We start from the raw sequence: 15,785 nt of genomic DNA on the forward strand, positions 1-15,785 counted from the left end.
TTCCCCAAAATAGTAATCCCAGCCCTGTTGAAGAGCATTCTCTGGAGCAGAAAAGAGACCTGTATGTGTTGAAAGATTCATGTTTGGAGCAAAATAAATGAGAATGGGCTCTTGTACCCTCTGACAACATTTATGAATTTCAAGAAGAAAGAGGAAGATTCTCGTAGAATCCAGGCAGAAGAAGATAGTGGCAGCAGCAGCAGCATCCAAGCTCAGTCCCCCGGGGTCAGCTAGGCAAGAGATGTCCTCAAGCTGGACGTGGGGTTTCGTGCCTGCCGAGGGCGGGGCCGGGTCTGAAGGTTTCCAGGGAGAAGTTGCTTGTGTCCTCAGACTTTTATACCCAGCCAAGCTGTGACCCACAGGAGCCATCTGCTATTTGCAAAAGGAACAGCTTACCTTGTCTTCAAGACAATGGTCTTTCTTTCTGCTCAAGAGGTAGAATTAAAAGTTCGAACGTGAGATAAAATGTCATTGTGTTTCCCGAGGAAACAACCAGATGCAGGACAACAGTTGTGAGGACATTGCTCATGGCGTTATGGATGACGTGTCATGGAAACCACTGAGATGGCTGGTCTTTGCAGGGCAGTCCTTCTCCTGACGCACTGGTTAGGGTTCTCTGAGTTTAAGCAACAGGCAAAGGAAGGATCCTTGAATGATTTAATGAAGACCAGGAATCTATCACATCATGACAGAGGCCTCAGCGGGGAGGGGTAGGGGGTCAGGGTCAGTAGATTTTCCATAGTTACAGCGTTCTTGGTTTGTTTCTACTTTGTGATGGTGCAGTCATGGGCGAGTGTGTAAGAGCTCATCCATGACGCCTCCGTACACACACAGGCCGGCACGAGCCGGTTAGGGGTTCTCGTACGTGTCTCTGGGCGGCCGTGTTCTGCAGCGGATGGCAGTCTCCGGGAGAGGATTTGATGAGCTTGGCTTGCATCCCGTGCGCCCTAGTTCTGGGGACGGTGCCACCTGAGGTGGGGAGGCAGCCCCTGGGAGGGGGGAGGCAGGCGGGCAGCCTCTGCCGCACGTGGAATAGGAAGCAGCCTTGGACATGGTGGTACCGGGAGTTGCCGGTGACATCGGAACATTCCCGGCTCTAACACCCGCCCAGAGAACGGGGTACACGGCTGTAGAGCTGGTGCCTCGTGTGGGAAAGGCAAAGAGAAACAGCACGGACAGGTCCGAACGGGACTGAGTGTTGGCCCCGGTCACGGCGTCCTGGCGGACTCGAAACACTTAGCGGTGATGAGCACAGATGCTTTTATAGTGAGGAACGGGCAGCACCCCGGGAGGCTGGTAGCCGTGGAGCAGGAGCCCGGCGCGCTGGGGGAAGCCGAGTGGAGGCCGTGGCCGCGGGGGTGCGGACGTCTGGGCCTTGGGCCGGGCGGGGGCGGGCGGGCTGACAGCCGCGGCTCGTATCGTGTCTTCACACCTGCTTGCTCGCAAACCCCCCAAGTGGTTTGCGTCGGCAGAACCAATCCCACACGGGCCCGTTTGCACACCCGTGATAAGATCAGTGGGCACGACCGCGTCGTTTCCGTGGTTAGAGTCGCTGTCCCCGAGAGCCGTCCCCCCGTCACTGACACCGCTCTTCCTTCTCTCACCACGCAGGTCACCTCGTGAGAGCCGCGGAGGAGCCCTGCCCGCCTCTTGGATGCCTCGGCCTGCGCCGCGTGGTCGGCAAGACTGGGGGTTCCCGAGGCTGCGCGCCAACACTCCCTGCCGCTGCACTTGTATGTGTCCGTGGAACTGGGGGGCTCTTTGGAGCTGTCGTTTACGTGGAAGTTGTGAGCCGCTTTGAGCCGCTTAAAGGAGTAGACGCTGCTAGCAATGAGCTCCCAAAGCCATCCAGGTAAGGCGAGGCCCGCGCTTCCCTTGGCGGCCAGCACCGCTCTCCTCTAGAAGATGCAATCGTGGGACCGCTCTGGCTCGCCGCGTGGCCACTATTGGTTTATGACCACTGAGTGTAGATTAGACTGTGGGTTCTTCATCTCGGTGGTTTGGGGTCATGTCTTTGGCTTCAATTTGCATGCGGCCCAAATGGTGTGTGGTCTCCACTGATGCCAGGGGAGGAGACTTGTACTTACGAGCAAGGTCACGTTTGGGGTCGTCTCTGATTTGGAGAGTTATTTCCTCATTCAGTTTCTTTGTCCTTGAGGGAGCCTGTGGGGTGGAGTGTTTCTGTGATGGGGCCTCTGGGTCGAGTCTAAGAGGCAGCCTCTGATCTGCGTCTGCCTCGATGGCCATGGGAGTCGCCCCTGGTGTTGTGCTTTGTGTTAGGCACTGCACAGGGCATGTGGCCTGCGTGGAGCCTTCAGGGTGCCCTGCAAATCTCAGGCCTGGAGGAGGAAGTGACTGGTCTAAGGTCAACAGACCTAGTAAGTGGCCAAATGGATTGATTAGAAACCATGTCTGTGGGGCTCAGAGCCTCAGAAAGGTGTCCCGGGCACACGCATTCGTCCCTTGCAGAGCCACAGTGCATGTACCTGGTTAAGGCCTGGAGGGCTGCCTGGTGGGCCTGGCCTCCTGCAGAACCAGTGCCGTCTGCCGCCCAGTGCAGCGTGGCCTTTAAGGGCCCTTAGCTGTCGGGTCTGCCCTGCATCCATGTGAGGGAGAGGTGGTGGCTGCACCCGAGATGCAAGGTGTCCCAGTGGCATCGCATCTCCGCTAGTGTGCCGGGGGCCTGGCCCAGTGCCGTTGGGCAGAGGTGTAGGGTCTAGGTGTCTGCCTTTGGGACTGCTCCAGAACATTCTCACACCTTCCTTTGGCTCTGATCAGAGCTGTCACAAGCTCCAGAGAGCAGGATTCCCGGTTATATTTAGATATGAAAGCTTTATTGATTTAAATTGTTCACGTATTGATTGATGCAAAGCATAAAGCAAAATTAAGCAGTCTGGATCGAAGTGTGTAAAGTAGACCCTGAGTGGTGGCCAGCTCTCCTCCCGCTCAGAGCGCGGCCGCCGTCGAGTTGGGGGTGTGTGCCTTGTTCCTGTGTGTAAACACAGGGGGGCGTGGGTGCAAACATTTGAATAGAGTGTAATCATTCCATATGTGGGGTTCTGTGTTCTCTCTCTCTGCTTTTTTTTTTTTTTCATTTTAATGTATCATGAGTGTCTTTTGATGCCGGTATGCATATAAATCTAACTTATTTTTGATGGCCTCCTGATGGATGGTTCTGTGGTTGCAGCACTGTCTGTAGCAGCCCCAAGTTGGCATCAGACAATTAGCGTGGGTGTGTTTTGCACATACACTCCTGCAAGTGTCTCCATCCACTTCTCCCGCCAAGAAGTGGAGTCGCTGGGTTGGGGGGCGTGATGGGCGGGTCCGCCCTCACCTGGCTCCAGGCCTCCAGGCTCAGCGGTCCCAGGTTCCCTTGTCGGTTACAGCTGATGACGTACGTTTGCCCCAGCGCTGGGTGGGTGCGGTCCGTCCCGCTGCTGTCCGCGCGCTGGGGACGGTGGCTGGGTGTACATCACCGTGCACGATTCTGCAGAGACGTGGGCAGATCTGGTCCACGCCACCCACGCATCTGGAGAGGAAGAGCGCTCTTTTGTTCTTGTGTCTGTGTCGGAGGAAGTCTGCGTGTGCCGTAAGTTTCCTCACTCACACGTAGTGTGTACTGACACGCGTGTGTGCTCCGTGTGCTGTTTACGCGCACACGCTAACTTCACCCGCTGATGGAGCTCCGCACAGCTTTACTCTTGGTGCTGTTTCCACAAAAATGTGCAATATTCTTTGCAATCCTGGCCATTTTCTGCTTTATGTATTTCAGCGTGTTTTCCTGCACTTAAAAATTAATGACTGTATGTCTTGGTGGTTCAGTTCTCTTAACAAAATATGTGGTGTTTTTCTTCATTTAATGCGTCTTTGCCCAGAAGTTTATTATGCCTCTGAAGAGCAGTCGTGCCCGTGGCTTCTTCAGCTGACCAGCGTGTGTCTGCACACTCGCCTCCGCCTCCCAGGTTCTCCTTCCGAGAGCCTTTGCCGTTTACGTGGAGAATTTGCCCACTGGTGTTCGCTGCCGTCGCTGCCCCGTCTGATGGTGTGTGTCGTGCCGTGGGGCCGCCGTGGGCAGGGCTGCCGGGTGAGCCCGAGCCTCGCCCCTCCTGTGTCGGCGTGGACGTGCATCGTGGGGTGGGGTGGGCCTGTGCCCTTCGCCCCCTGGCCCTGTACCTGGCAGCGTGGCGGGCCGTGAGTCGGCTGAGCTGTGCTGTCTCTGCTTCTCCAGCCTGCCGCCTGCCCGGGTCGGGGGCTGCTCGCCATCCTTTTCCCATCACTGCGATCCCACGGGATTTGTATTTTTCTAGGAGGTTCCCCCCCCCCCCCCCAAGTTTCTTGTGTGTTGGTGCTGCTGTTTTGCCATGGTCTGGCTTTGCTACAAACCCTTTTGTCTTTTTATTTATGTTGGTTTTAGTGGATTTATGGGAAGAAGGGAAATAACAGTTCGGATTGCTGCTTCGAATGGGAAACTTCTAGGTGTTCTGTGTCATTTTTCCTGCACCCGAGGGGCCGAGTCCTGTTTCTGTGCCTGTGTCTGCTGCTAAGAGGCACAGCACTGAGACTCCCCGGCTGGGTGTCCGCCTCCCCGTGCCCCCCTGGGGCCCGCTGCTCGCCCCGCCAGGCCAGGGACAGCCCCGCTGCGTTTGGTCCCTCGCTGTGAGCTGGCTTTGCCCTGATGATAAAATGACCTTTTTGTTTGATGTGTGTGATTTTTTTCTTCCCTGTTTTTCTTTAAAACTCCCTCTGGTGTTGGGTGAGGTATGCATTATGATTTTATTGCTGTTCTTTCTGAACTTTGCCAGAGCCAGGCCCTGGTTCTCTGACGTAAAACTGTTAGCTGTTGGGCTTTTATTGCTCTGAATAACTATTCCTAATGATGCGAGCAGCCCGCGGAAAGGCCTGGGTAATCCGGCCTGCAGGAACTCCTCTTTGATAGTGAGGAGCTCGAGAGCAGGTACTGAGATATTAGGCGTCTTGCTTAACTCGGCGCGCTCAACCGCTCCCCGTGGGGGATGTGCCGAGACAGGTCAGGATGGGCTCCCCGGGACATGCGGCGTCTGCGTGGGAGGCGAGTCCCTGGTACGAGGCCGATGGAGGATGGACTCGCGTGGGGGCCTCGCTCCCTGTCCATCCCTGGGAGCCCGCCGTGGAGTTGCGAGGACTTGTGTGTGGTCTTCCAAACCACGCTCTTGCTAGAAAACCGGTTGAGCCGGACTGGAGAGGAGTAACTCCAGTGTCCCATCTCTCCCTGTATCTTTGTGAGAGGGTCTACAGTATTTAGTTAAAAAGCGGGAGAACTATTTTGAGGAAGACTTGGGTATTTAAGATCAGTGTTTCAATTTGGACCACTCTTGGATTTCTTAGTATTTGGTTCAGTGTGAAATCCCCCGTTCCCGTAAAAGCAGCTAAAAAGTCCGTGTTAACAATAATTTAGTGATTAGTGAGTTTCGACATAGTCTGATTTCTTCAAACTGTCGTAGAGTTCGAATCCTGCAAGTCTCCCGGGACGAGGCTGTGCCTCCCGCCCGTCTGAGCTGGGGCTCTGGGATTCCTTCATCTGCACACTCTGCTCTTCCTCTGTTTGATCCTAAATCTCTTTGTTTCAGCCAGTTTGGCTGCCAAGGTTGTTATGCTCTAATATAGAAATTATCTCAGAAGGGAACATTTATTTGTATGTCATTTAAACCATGCTTTGCAATGATTGAATGTCTCAGGAATATTACAAAGTTTTGAGGGGAGGAAATGAATTTTGAGGACATGTAATTAACGCAGGGAAGACACTGATCTGGAGCTGCTGGCGACAGACGGGCCGTGGACCCGGAGCAGCAAGGCCAGGCCGCACGAGGCGGGTGGCGGGAGCCGGGAGTGGCCTCCCAGGGGGCCTGGGCAGGCCCTGGCGCGGGCTTTCGGGAGGGTCCTGTGTAGGCAGCAGGTGCAGCGGGCCAGTGGGAGCCCTGCAGCTCGGGGCAGGGGGCAGGGCCAGAGGATGGGAGCAGCCAGTGACGGGGAGGAGAGCTCCTCAGGACCTGGGAAGGCGGGAGAGCCCCCAGTGGCTGATGCATCGGGGCGAGGGCTGAGGTGTGGAGGCCTGGGCAGGGGCAGCAAGACGGGCCCCCGGGACATGTGGTCGGGGTGGGGGGAGTCGTAGCCGGGTTCCCAACGCCAGGCCGAATGCAGGTATGAGGGGGTGGGGGCAGGAGTTGCCTCAGTGGCTCCAGCTGGCCTTCGGATGGGAGATCCTAGCGCCTCCTGTACTTGCCTGCATTCCGAGGGCCCCGGTGTGTCTCCCGGCAGCGGCGTGTGCCCACCGGGCCTTCCTGGAGCGCCCGGCACGAGAACATTTGCAGCTCTTGAACCGCCACCATCCCCGGTCCCCCATGCTATCATTATCCGGGATCTCAATCAGTCAAGGTTTGTTCTGGAAATGATGGAGACATAACGACTTCTTTTTCAACCTACTTTCCCCCCCCCTTTTTTTTTAATCCTCAAATTGTGTTTTGTCTTTTAAAAATCACGAATACTCAGTCGTTATGAAGAGCTCAGAAAATTCACTGTCAATGGAGCATTGATGGTTTGTTTTGGCAATTCTCTGAAAATTCTTATACAGTATGTGGAACATTTGCATTTATGTCCTTTTTTTCAAAGCCGCCATTGTAGAAATGCAAATTTCGGAGTTCTGAGATGTTGAATGTTGGATGATTAATGATATTGAAATTTAAGAATGAACTCGCGGTATGTATTTGACATAGAAAACCCAGTGCGAGAATGATTAGGAGCCATTGAGCGCAGCGCGCAGTGGAACAGAAAGGCCGTCATTGAAGCGCTCGGCGGCGGGGGCAGGTCCGGTGCGGACAGGTGTGCAGGTGTGCGGCCACCTCCAGACGCCCGGCTGCGCGGGGCCACGGATCTGGCTCTGGTGGACTGTAGACGTTTAAAACTTAACAGTAGTGACAAATCCATGTTGGGTTCCTTGCGAGCCTCGTGTCAAGACATGTCATGCTTTTAGGATGCCGGAGGGAACAGCGTGGTCGTTTGGAGTCGTGCTTTGCACCTGTTCCGTTTGAGTTGCACGGTGACCCTGTGAGGTGAGCTAGCACCCCGCGATTCCCGTATTGTAGACGAGGAGACCGGCACTTACTGCTGACTTCATGTCAGGCAGCTAACCAGAGGCCAAGCTGGAACCGGAATTGGTCGTCTGCCCCTGGGGGACGGGCGCCCTTGTGCGGCAGACGTGGGTGCCCTGGACCCGGTCAGGAGTTGATCCACTGACGTGCATGAGCTCCCAGGCCGGGTAATACGGTTCATGTGGTGAGAGGAGGTGGGCTGGGGCACGGAGCCCCCCGAAGGGATGGGTGAGGTCAGGATGGGTGAGGTCAGGATGGGTGAGGAGCCGGGTCAGAAGGCAGGGCCGGAGCTCACCTGCCCAGGCGGGCACAGGTGGGCTGGGCCGAGGGGCCTGGAGGGGAGAGCTTGGTGTGGCGGAGAGAGGAGACTGGGAGCAGAGAGATGAGTGTGGGCTATGGGCTCTGGGGCAGGAGGGGTGACGTGGTCCTAATAACCTTGGTTCCGGGACCCTGCGGGTGCCGAGAAGGGGTTGTGTGCCCTCTCCTGGGACACACGCTTTGTGTTCTGTTGGTTTAAATGAGTGTGGTTTTGCCGCAATTGAACTTGGCTTTGGGTGTCCCTTGTGATGTGTCTCGAGTGTATTTCTGGACTTTTTCTGAGCTTCTCTTTGCCGGTCCTCGGAGACCGGGACCGGAAGGCTGACTGGGTGACTGGCGGACCTGGTTAATTTGGGAGATTTGGGTTGGAACTTTTCATTTTACTTCCACTTAAGAGACTTTTATTTGCTTATTCCATGATAAAAAGTAGTCACTTCTAGGAAAATAACAATTAAGAGAAATTTCCATCTAACAGGCAAACTTTGAGGAGCATATCTGGCTTCGTGTTTTTAAATTGGTTTGCTCTTAGCCACTTAATCAGTAAGATGTTGGGCATATTGCCCTTTAAGGAGCGATAAGCCGTGTGTGATGAAGAGCAGCCTTATGTTAGCTCGCACCGGCCCCTCCCTTCATTCCCTTTCTAGAACACAAACAGAAAAGATAAATTCTGCCTCTCGCGGTCGCGGATTGAGGGCGCCGGCGGATGGGAGCCGGTCGGGGGCGGGGAGCGGGGCGGGTGCTCCCCAGGAGGACAGCCACGGGTTCGCGGCTCCGGTCATCTCTTAGGGTCGTAAACCCAGAGGTTCGAGGGTGACCTTTGTCCTGTTGGACTTCAGGCTCCCTGTCACCCTGGGTCCTTATCACCCCCTCCTCCGCCCTGCGTTCCTGCTGCTGTCCCTTGAATGCCAGGATCCCGACTTGGGGCTGGAACATTCCATGCTGAAATGCAACTTCAGAGCTTTGGGGATTTTCACCTGAGAAACAACGTGCTGCCGCGTTACCACCATTTCCTCACTTGCACCAATACCGCTCCCTCCTGAGAGGGGGTAGGCGAGGCTGCTTGAGAAGTGATAGGATTTTTAAAATAAAATTCATAATCGTCTTATATCTAATTCTTCCATTTCAACTAACGTTTGTAAAGAAGTACGTAGGATTGGTTTAAGCATCTTGATGTTGAGCATTGAGAGGTCTCTAACGGAGGAGTGTGTTTTCTGCACGAAACTACCTTCCACGGCCCCAAGGAGCTCCTTCTCTCCCTGCCCACCTTCCGTGGGGAGGATTACTTGTCCTTGATGAGCCGGTCCTCGGGAACTTCTTGGTTGGTGGCAGTTTGTTCACTTATTTTTTTTTTTTTTTAATTTTTTAAGATTCCATGTACTCATTCATGGGAGACAGAGAGGCCAAGACACAGGCAGAGGGAGAAGCAGGCTCCCTGCAGGGAGCCCGATGGGTGACTCGATCCCAGGACCCCGGGGTCACGCCATCATCCCTGAGCTGAAGGCAGATGCTCAACCGCTGAGCCCCCCAGCTGCCCCACTTTTAAAAACTTTAAACTCTGGGCCATGTTTTCCAGAAGGCCCCTCCTTCAGACCCGGTTGTTGAGGGCTAAAGCCAAGAGGAAACCTTACATTTTAAGAGCTGAAGATTATTCTGTTGTGGTTGGTTTGCACTTGTGGCCTAAGTTTATTCCTTTCAAAATGTATATGAATTTTCTTAGGAAATCCTTCGTAGGAATCGGACTTATCATAACCGTGTTTCTCATCGACTGGTCAGTTCAGTGGGATTTGTGAAATGCTGTTGGAGTTCCAGAGAATTCCATGGGGTCCGCGGACAGCTCACCGAGGTTACAGGGCGGGTGCAGGTAGTGGAACCCTCCCTTCGGCTCGGAACAGCATGTGCAGGGCTCTTGACGCTCCTCACGGTCCGTTCATGTTGATCTAATCCAGATCGGGGGCCGACGGGCGGGTTCTTCAGGCCACATCTCCGCGTCCCCCCCGGGGCTGACGTACAGAACGCGAAGCTGCGGGCCGTTCCTCGGTGCTCGGAGAGCTGTGTGGCCCGGTGCCCTCTCGGCCTGCACACCGCAGTGCCCCGTGGCCGTGCCAGGGCACAGGCGCTCGTCGTCCCGGGGGCCTGCGTGCGCTCCCACGGCGCCGGCTGCCTCCGTTTGGTCTCAAGGCAGGACCGGGGAAGGGGAGGAAGGCGGTGTTCACCGATGTCTTTCCCGGGCACTAGTAGACAGAGGAGGTTTTAGGAAGTTTGAGGAGGCGCTGGGGAACTGGAGAGCTGGAAGCCAACATTTTCATTGGGAACAGCCACACCGTCCGCCCGCCCTTGCCTCTGTCTCTGATTTGCTGCCTTCCTTTCCTCCCCGTCCTCGGGAGCGTTTTGTGCAGCACAGTTCCTCTTAGGGGTGTGGAAAGGTCGGTGGGCCCGCGTCCACACGCGCAGGTCAGCCTCTCCGTGGCCGGCACGGCCCTGGCTCTCGGAAGGGCTGGGGGCGTCCTGGACGTGAGGGAGCGGTGACGAGCCACAGCCCGGAGCCGGGGGACCGCGTGTCCTGGACGGCCGCCGAGCCCGTCCCAGCGCAGCTGTGTCGGAGAGGAAGACGCTGGGCCGGGATGGGGGGCTTCCCCCTCTTGCTTGTTCCCTGGTAGGGTGCCAGCCTCTTTGTGCCCCATCCAGATACATCCACGCCCAGTGGCCAGTGCCTCTGTTGAGGTCACACTCATGCAGCCTGGGGGCCCTGGCTGGATGGCGACGCTGACTTTCTTTGCTCTTAGTCGGGCTTTCCTTGAACTCTCCAAGGGGCCACAGGACTAGATGCTTGAGGACCACAGGGTAGGATGTTTGTGTTTGTGGGTGTTCTTACATCTACTGGTTGTACATGGATCCTGTTATGTGTGGATTCGGTAGACCGGTTGGCGTGGGTGCAGCGTTAATTGTAGCTCGTAAGGAGGTGGCATTTGTAATCCTTTCCTAGTAGGTTTTGGGGGACTCTCGGCCGTGTGCGTGCGTGTGTGTGTGTGTGTGTGTGTGCGTGTGGTGCTGTGGGATGAGTCTGCTTTGGCTGAGGGATATTGTTTCAAACATCATTACCATCTATGAGAAGAAAAGAACAATTTGTGTCTTTCTCGTCTTGCTTAAATTGCCTGAAAGAACATCATTTTAGCATTTCACAACAGTTTCCAGTTCTGAGCTCTTTGGGCGTCCACTGGGGGATGGGCAGGGGGAGGGGCAGGGTGAGCACCGGGCAGAGGCAGCTCCGTGTCCGCTGGCAGCTGGTGCCAACTCTGCCACCTACGCCCGAGGAATGTCCGTGGGATTTGTTGGCCTGGCCTGGTTGTTCGCTCATGGTGGGGCCGCGTTGCCTCGTACCAGGCCCTGGCCCTTCAGAAGGGCACCTGGCTTTGGTTTTTGCCTCCAACGCCTGCATTGTGGTTTCATGGTTTCGTAGACGGTGACAATATGGCAGGTAGGTAGGTGATCTTGTTCTTCCTCCCTCGAGGAGGAACTGCACTGCACTGCGGCACTGGGGTGTAGGGTTCCAAGTAGGGCAGTCGTGTATTTAGTTAAAACCAGGCCCTTTTACAATAGAAAGGGGATGGACATTCATGATAACCTGGGCCTGGCCCGCCACACCTGGGTGGGTGGCCATCCTCATTCTTACCTGGAGGAGTTGGATCCAAGAGGGCAGCCAGTCTTCACCTGGACAGGAGGAGGCAGGTGGCTCAGTGCATGAGTTCCTATATTCATTTTGAGACATTGCTTGAAATCGCTAACCGAGATAACATCTTTACCATTGTTTCCTACAAAGCCAGGTTCTGTATTTTCTGGTTTTACGTAAACTAAAAACACAGTTTTCACAAGTTTTTGTTAAATACAGGTTTCCTGTGCCTTCACAATGTTTTTTGGAAATTTTTCAAGTCGATGCTACACACTTGTTCTTGTTGGAAACAAAACTGTCGCAGAGAAGCTGAAACCAGGCTTGGGCAGACTCTCCACATGGGAGGATGAGCTGGGAGGCTCAGGCCATGCCTTGCATGGCCCAAGAATCCTGCTCCAGAACCTTCTGGCTGTGGGTTTTGAAATGGTCAGTGCAAGGCTGCATTTCACTTTTGCCTTGGATGCTTATGGAATCTTCTGGATCCACTGAGCTGAGAATCTCCTTGAACACAGTGGTCTCTGTCAGTTGGGAAGTCCATACAAATCCCATGGCAACCCCCGCAGATTTAGAAAACTGCCCAAGAGCAAGGATAGGAGTTCACTTGCTCCTATTTTTATATAGTGGTAGGTGAATCTTGAATATCCGCTTCTAGTTCTGGATTTAGAAGACAACCATGAATAGACTTTGGGTGTGACGGTTACTCAGCAGCATCAGAAAATCCGGGCTGTCGGACATTTGCGTTTGGGGAGCTGACGGTCAGGCCCGGGAATCACAGTGTGCTCGGCCCGGGTTGGAAAAGGCATCACAGAGCAAGGGTTTCTGGAGCTTCTGAGCGAACTGAAGCGGGGGCCCAGGTCAGGCTCGGGTCAGGGGAGGGGGTGATGGGAGGAGGCCGCCCGCCCGCCCGGCAGAGGGAGGTGAGGGTGGTGGGGAGGAGACGCAGCAGGCGCAGCAGGCCTGGGGATGCATCGGCTTTGGGCTGCAAGGGAGGCGCCCTGGAGGGTCGCAGATGAACTCGCCTGGGGGCAGAGCTGGGGACAGAGGGGGGACAGATGCGGCCGGTGGCGTGGACCAGCTGGGAGCAGAAGGAAATCTCTGCTGTTTCTGGAATCGCCTCTTCTCTGTGAGCAGCCTGGCGCCGGCTGGTGCGTGGGGCGAGCCTCACCTTCCTCCAAGGCCGTCCCTGCGCTCAGGCCTCTGCTCAGACCCATTTCTGGTTCTGTTCTCGAAGCAGCCCCTGGGATTAAAAGTCTGAGGGGTTCCCTGCCCTTTGTCACCCCCCCCCCCCCCCCCCGCCCAGGAATAGCGGTGCACCTAACCAAGCCAGCGTTCCTGGTTCTCCGTGGTCACTTGTCCCGAGCCCCCGGGCCCGAGGGGTGGTCGGCGGCTCTCGCCGTTCCTGGAAAGCTCCCTGGTGCGCCGCCGGCTGCGGCCCTGCAGCCTGGCCCCCCCGTCTGCCCCCCCCCCCCCCCCCGCCGACCTGGGCCTCCCTTTGTTTACTCGCCCGCGCCCCGATTTCTTCCCGTTAGGCGGGAGGTAGCCGGCATCACTGGGGTTTTCTGTCCCCAGAGCGGCTTCTGGCCGCCGAGGCGGGCGCCGTGGGGCCAGGACGCCCAGGCCTGGCGGGGTGGGAGCGCGTGCCCCGCTGGGGCGTGGGTGCGCGGGCACGTGGGTGCGCGGGTGCCCGTGAGCGGGGTCTCCGGGCCGCACCCGAGCGCCAGGGGGTGGCAGCGGCAGCAAGAGGCGCGTGGGACCCCTGCCCTGGCCCTGCGACTGTCGGGCTGTCACCCACGAGCAGTGTGTCGCGGCCCAGAGGAGCCGGGGGGCCGCGTGCGTCCCTGGTCGGGCTCCTGGGGCGGAGGGAGGCCGGGGAGGCCGAGGCCCTGAGGGCAGTCCTGAGTGAGCTGCTGGTCGAGGCCAGCGGGCCGAGGTGGCGTGTCCGGAGCCGCCGGCGGGTCCCCCTCGGAGTCGGGCTGAGCGCAGCCCCTGTCTCGCTCCCCCGTCCGCGGCCGCTGGTGTGCTGGACGCGCCTGGGCCTTTGCACCCTTCCTTCGGGGGTGACTGTAAATCAGCACGGGAGCAGTGGCCTCGTTCTTCTTCCCCTGCTGTCGGCGGACCTGGTGTCGGTCCCTTGGCGGGTCGCTGTTGGCAGCTGTGGCTGCTGCGAGCGGCGCTGCCCCCGGGGCGCCTGACCCGAGTGAGCTCCCCGCTGAGGTGTCCCGGGCGACCTGGGTGCTTGCCTCAATGGCATCACAGGAGGAGGACACTTGTAACTGCCACCCAGCACCCCGGAAGCCCTGCTGTACCCCTCTTGGTCACTGCGCCCCCCGCCCCCCCGGGAGTCACCTGCTGAGCTCTTGACACCTTGGATTAGTGTTTCCTGTTTTTAGACTTGATGTTAACGCGCTCATAAGGCGTTTACTCTGTGTGGCTTCTTTCACCCACCAGCGTGTTTGTGACGTGTCCTGCGGTTGGGGCTTGGAAGTGCTTGCTCATTTCTGTGGGTGTGTAATGTTCCCGCGTATGCACGTGCCACAGTGCGTGCGTTCAGTTGGGGATGCCTGCTGCGCGGTTTCCAGTTTGGGGCTCTTCTGGAATGTTCCTGCAGCATTCTCGGGTACAGCTGTTGGTCCCCAGAAGCGTGTTATTTCTTTTGATAAGATGCGTGCGTACGTGCTTGCACTCAGGCCCACCGGGGCCCGCCCTCCACGATGCTTGCTGTTGTCGTTCTTTGTGCCACCGTGAGCACCGCTCCTGTGTGCACCAGACAGCTGGATGCCCTCTCCGGGGAAGCGCCTGGTCGGGTCTTTTGCTCATTTTAAAAATTGGGTGGTCTTTATTGTTCTGACTGGTTTGTAGGGGTTATTTATATAGATGAGAAATGAGTTCTTTGCTAGTTACTTATTTATTTTTTTGCTATTTTCTCCCTTAATGATTTTTTTTTTTTTGATGAACAGATGTTCTTAATTTTAGCATAGTGCATTTTTTTTTGATGGTTTTCTCTATGCCTACTTGAAGGTCATGGAGATCCTCTGTATTATTTTCTAGAAGCTTCCTTGTTTTACCACTCACAAGTACACTTATGGTCCACCTGGAATAGGTTTTTAAAAAGAACATGATGTGAGGTGGAAACTGAAGGTTACTTTTCCCATTCGGATTTTCATTTGGCCCAAAAGATTGATTTAAAAGATTCATCCTTTCTCCACTTCCCCGCAGCACCACCTGGTCCTCAGTCAGGTATCTGGATATGCCCAGGTCTGTGTCTGGAGTTTGTTCTGGTCCGTTGGTCTGTTTGTCCATATGTTGCTGGCCAGCAATTGTCTTACTAACCGTAGCTTTGCAATTAGGCCTCGTGTCTGGTCATGTGGCTCTTCCAACTTCTGACCAGTTGGAAGCTTGTCTTGGTTCTTCTGAACCCTCTGCATTTCCTTATGACCTAAAATCAGCTTTTCAATGTCAGCAGAATACCTGCTGGGATCTCCTCTGGGATAATATTGATTGGCCTTAAGAGCAGTTTGTTTTGAATCTTCTAGTCCTTGAAGCTGATGTATCCTTTCATTTATTCGGGTCTTCTTTAATATCTTTGGTCCCATTTTGTAGTTTCCAGCATAGAGGTCTTTGGTTTCTTTTGTTAGATTTATTTCTACCTTTTTTTTTTTTTTTTTTTTTGATGCTGCTTTGCTTTTCAAATTTTGTTTGTGGATTTGTATTTAGAAATGTAATAAATTTTTGTAAGCCACCTGTCTGTAGACCACTTGCAAGCTTTGCTTTGTATTGAACTGGGTTATCTGAAGGTTCTTTTGGGCTTTTCATGTCTACTGTCTATAGATACTGAATGTTTCATTCTTTGCTCATTTTTAAGCATTTTGTCTTTCTTTCGTGTCATTGCATTGTCTAGGGCCTTCAGGCAAATGTTAAACGGAGTTGGTGATAGTGCACATGTCTGTCTTAAAAAATCAAGGGAAGAGTTCTCAGCATTTCATCACTTTGTACGAAATTTGCTGTAAGTTTGTGTAAATGGGCTTTCTCATATAATGCATTTCTCTTCTGTTCTCAGGATTGCCGAGTTTTTCTCAGAAGTAGGTGTTAAAATATCAGGTTGGACCATATTACATTGCTGATATTTGACCTTTTTTGCCTACAGAATGACACTTTGATTTGATTTAGGGCAATATATTAGACTTTTTTTTTTGCATCTATTAAGCGTGTAATTTTTCTCCTTTCTTTGACTCTTGTAATGAATTTTCTGTTGATTTTTTGAATGCTAAGACTCACATGTCTTAATAAATCCAACTTGATTTTAGTAATTACTCTTCTTATGTACTGCTGGATTTCTCTTGCTTACATCTGGCATAATTTCTTTCATCCAGATTTGTAAATAGATTGACCTGTGATTTTTCTTTTTCTTGAGGTAGCCTTGTCAGGTGTTGACATCCAGGTAGTGCTGCCACTTAAAGCGTGGGGAGCTTGTTCCTCTTTGCCTAATCCCAGGGTGGACAGCGTTTTCCTTTAAAGAGTCAGGTGGCAAATATTTTAGGCTTTGTGGACCATATATACGGCTTCTGTTGCATTTTTTTTCTTCTTTAAATTTTGTTTAAACAGCCATTTAATAATGTAAAAACCAGTCCTTCTTAGCAGATGGTACAAAATCAGGCCACAGATTGTATTTGCCTGCA

The 15,785-nt window shown here is 54.4% G+C and overlaps 1 protein-coding gene across 3 annotated transcripts in view; it reads left to right on the forward strand.

Annotated features, from left to right (window-relative positions):
• The window catches only part of HDAC4 (histone deacetylase 4), a 263,985-nt gene that overhangs the window by 28,555 nt on the left and 219,645 nt on the right, over positions 1-15,785 (forward strand). For 2 of the 3 annotated variants that reach the window (XM_072719004.1, XM_072719003.1), the window contains one exon: positions 1,612-1,852. In XM_072719004.1, the coding sequence (XP_072575105.1) occupies positions 1,831-1,852 (22 nt within the window). In that variant the 5' untranslated portion in view covers positions 1,612-1,830. Of the gene's footprint in view, positions 1-1,611; positions 1,853-15,785 lie in introns of those variants that run through there. The other variant, XM_072719005.1, reaches the window with a different exon arrangement.

Source organism: Vulpes vulpes, chromosome 9 (genome assembly GCF_048418805.1).
Source record: "Vulpes vulpes isolate BD-2025 chromosome 9, VulVul3, whole genome shotgun sequence".
In the NCBI taxonomy this organism is placed as follows: domain Eukaryota; kingdom Metazoa; phylum Chordata; class Mammalia; order Carnivora; family Canidae; genus Vulpes; species Vulpes vulpes.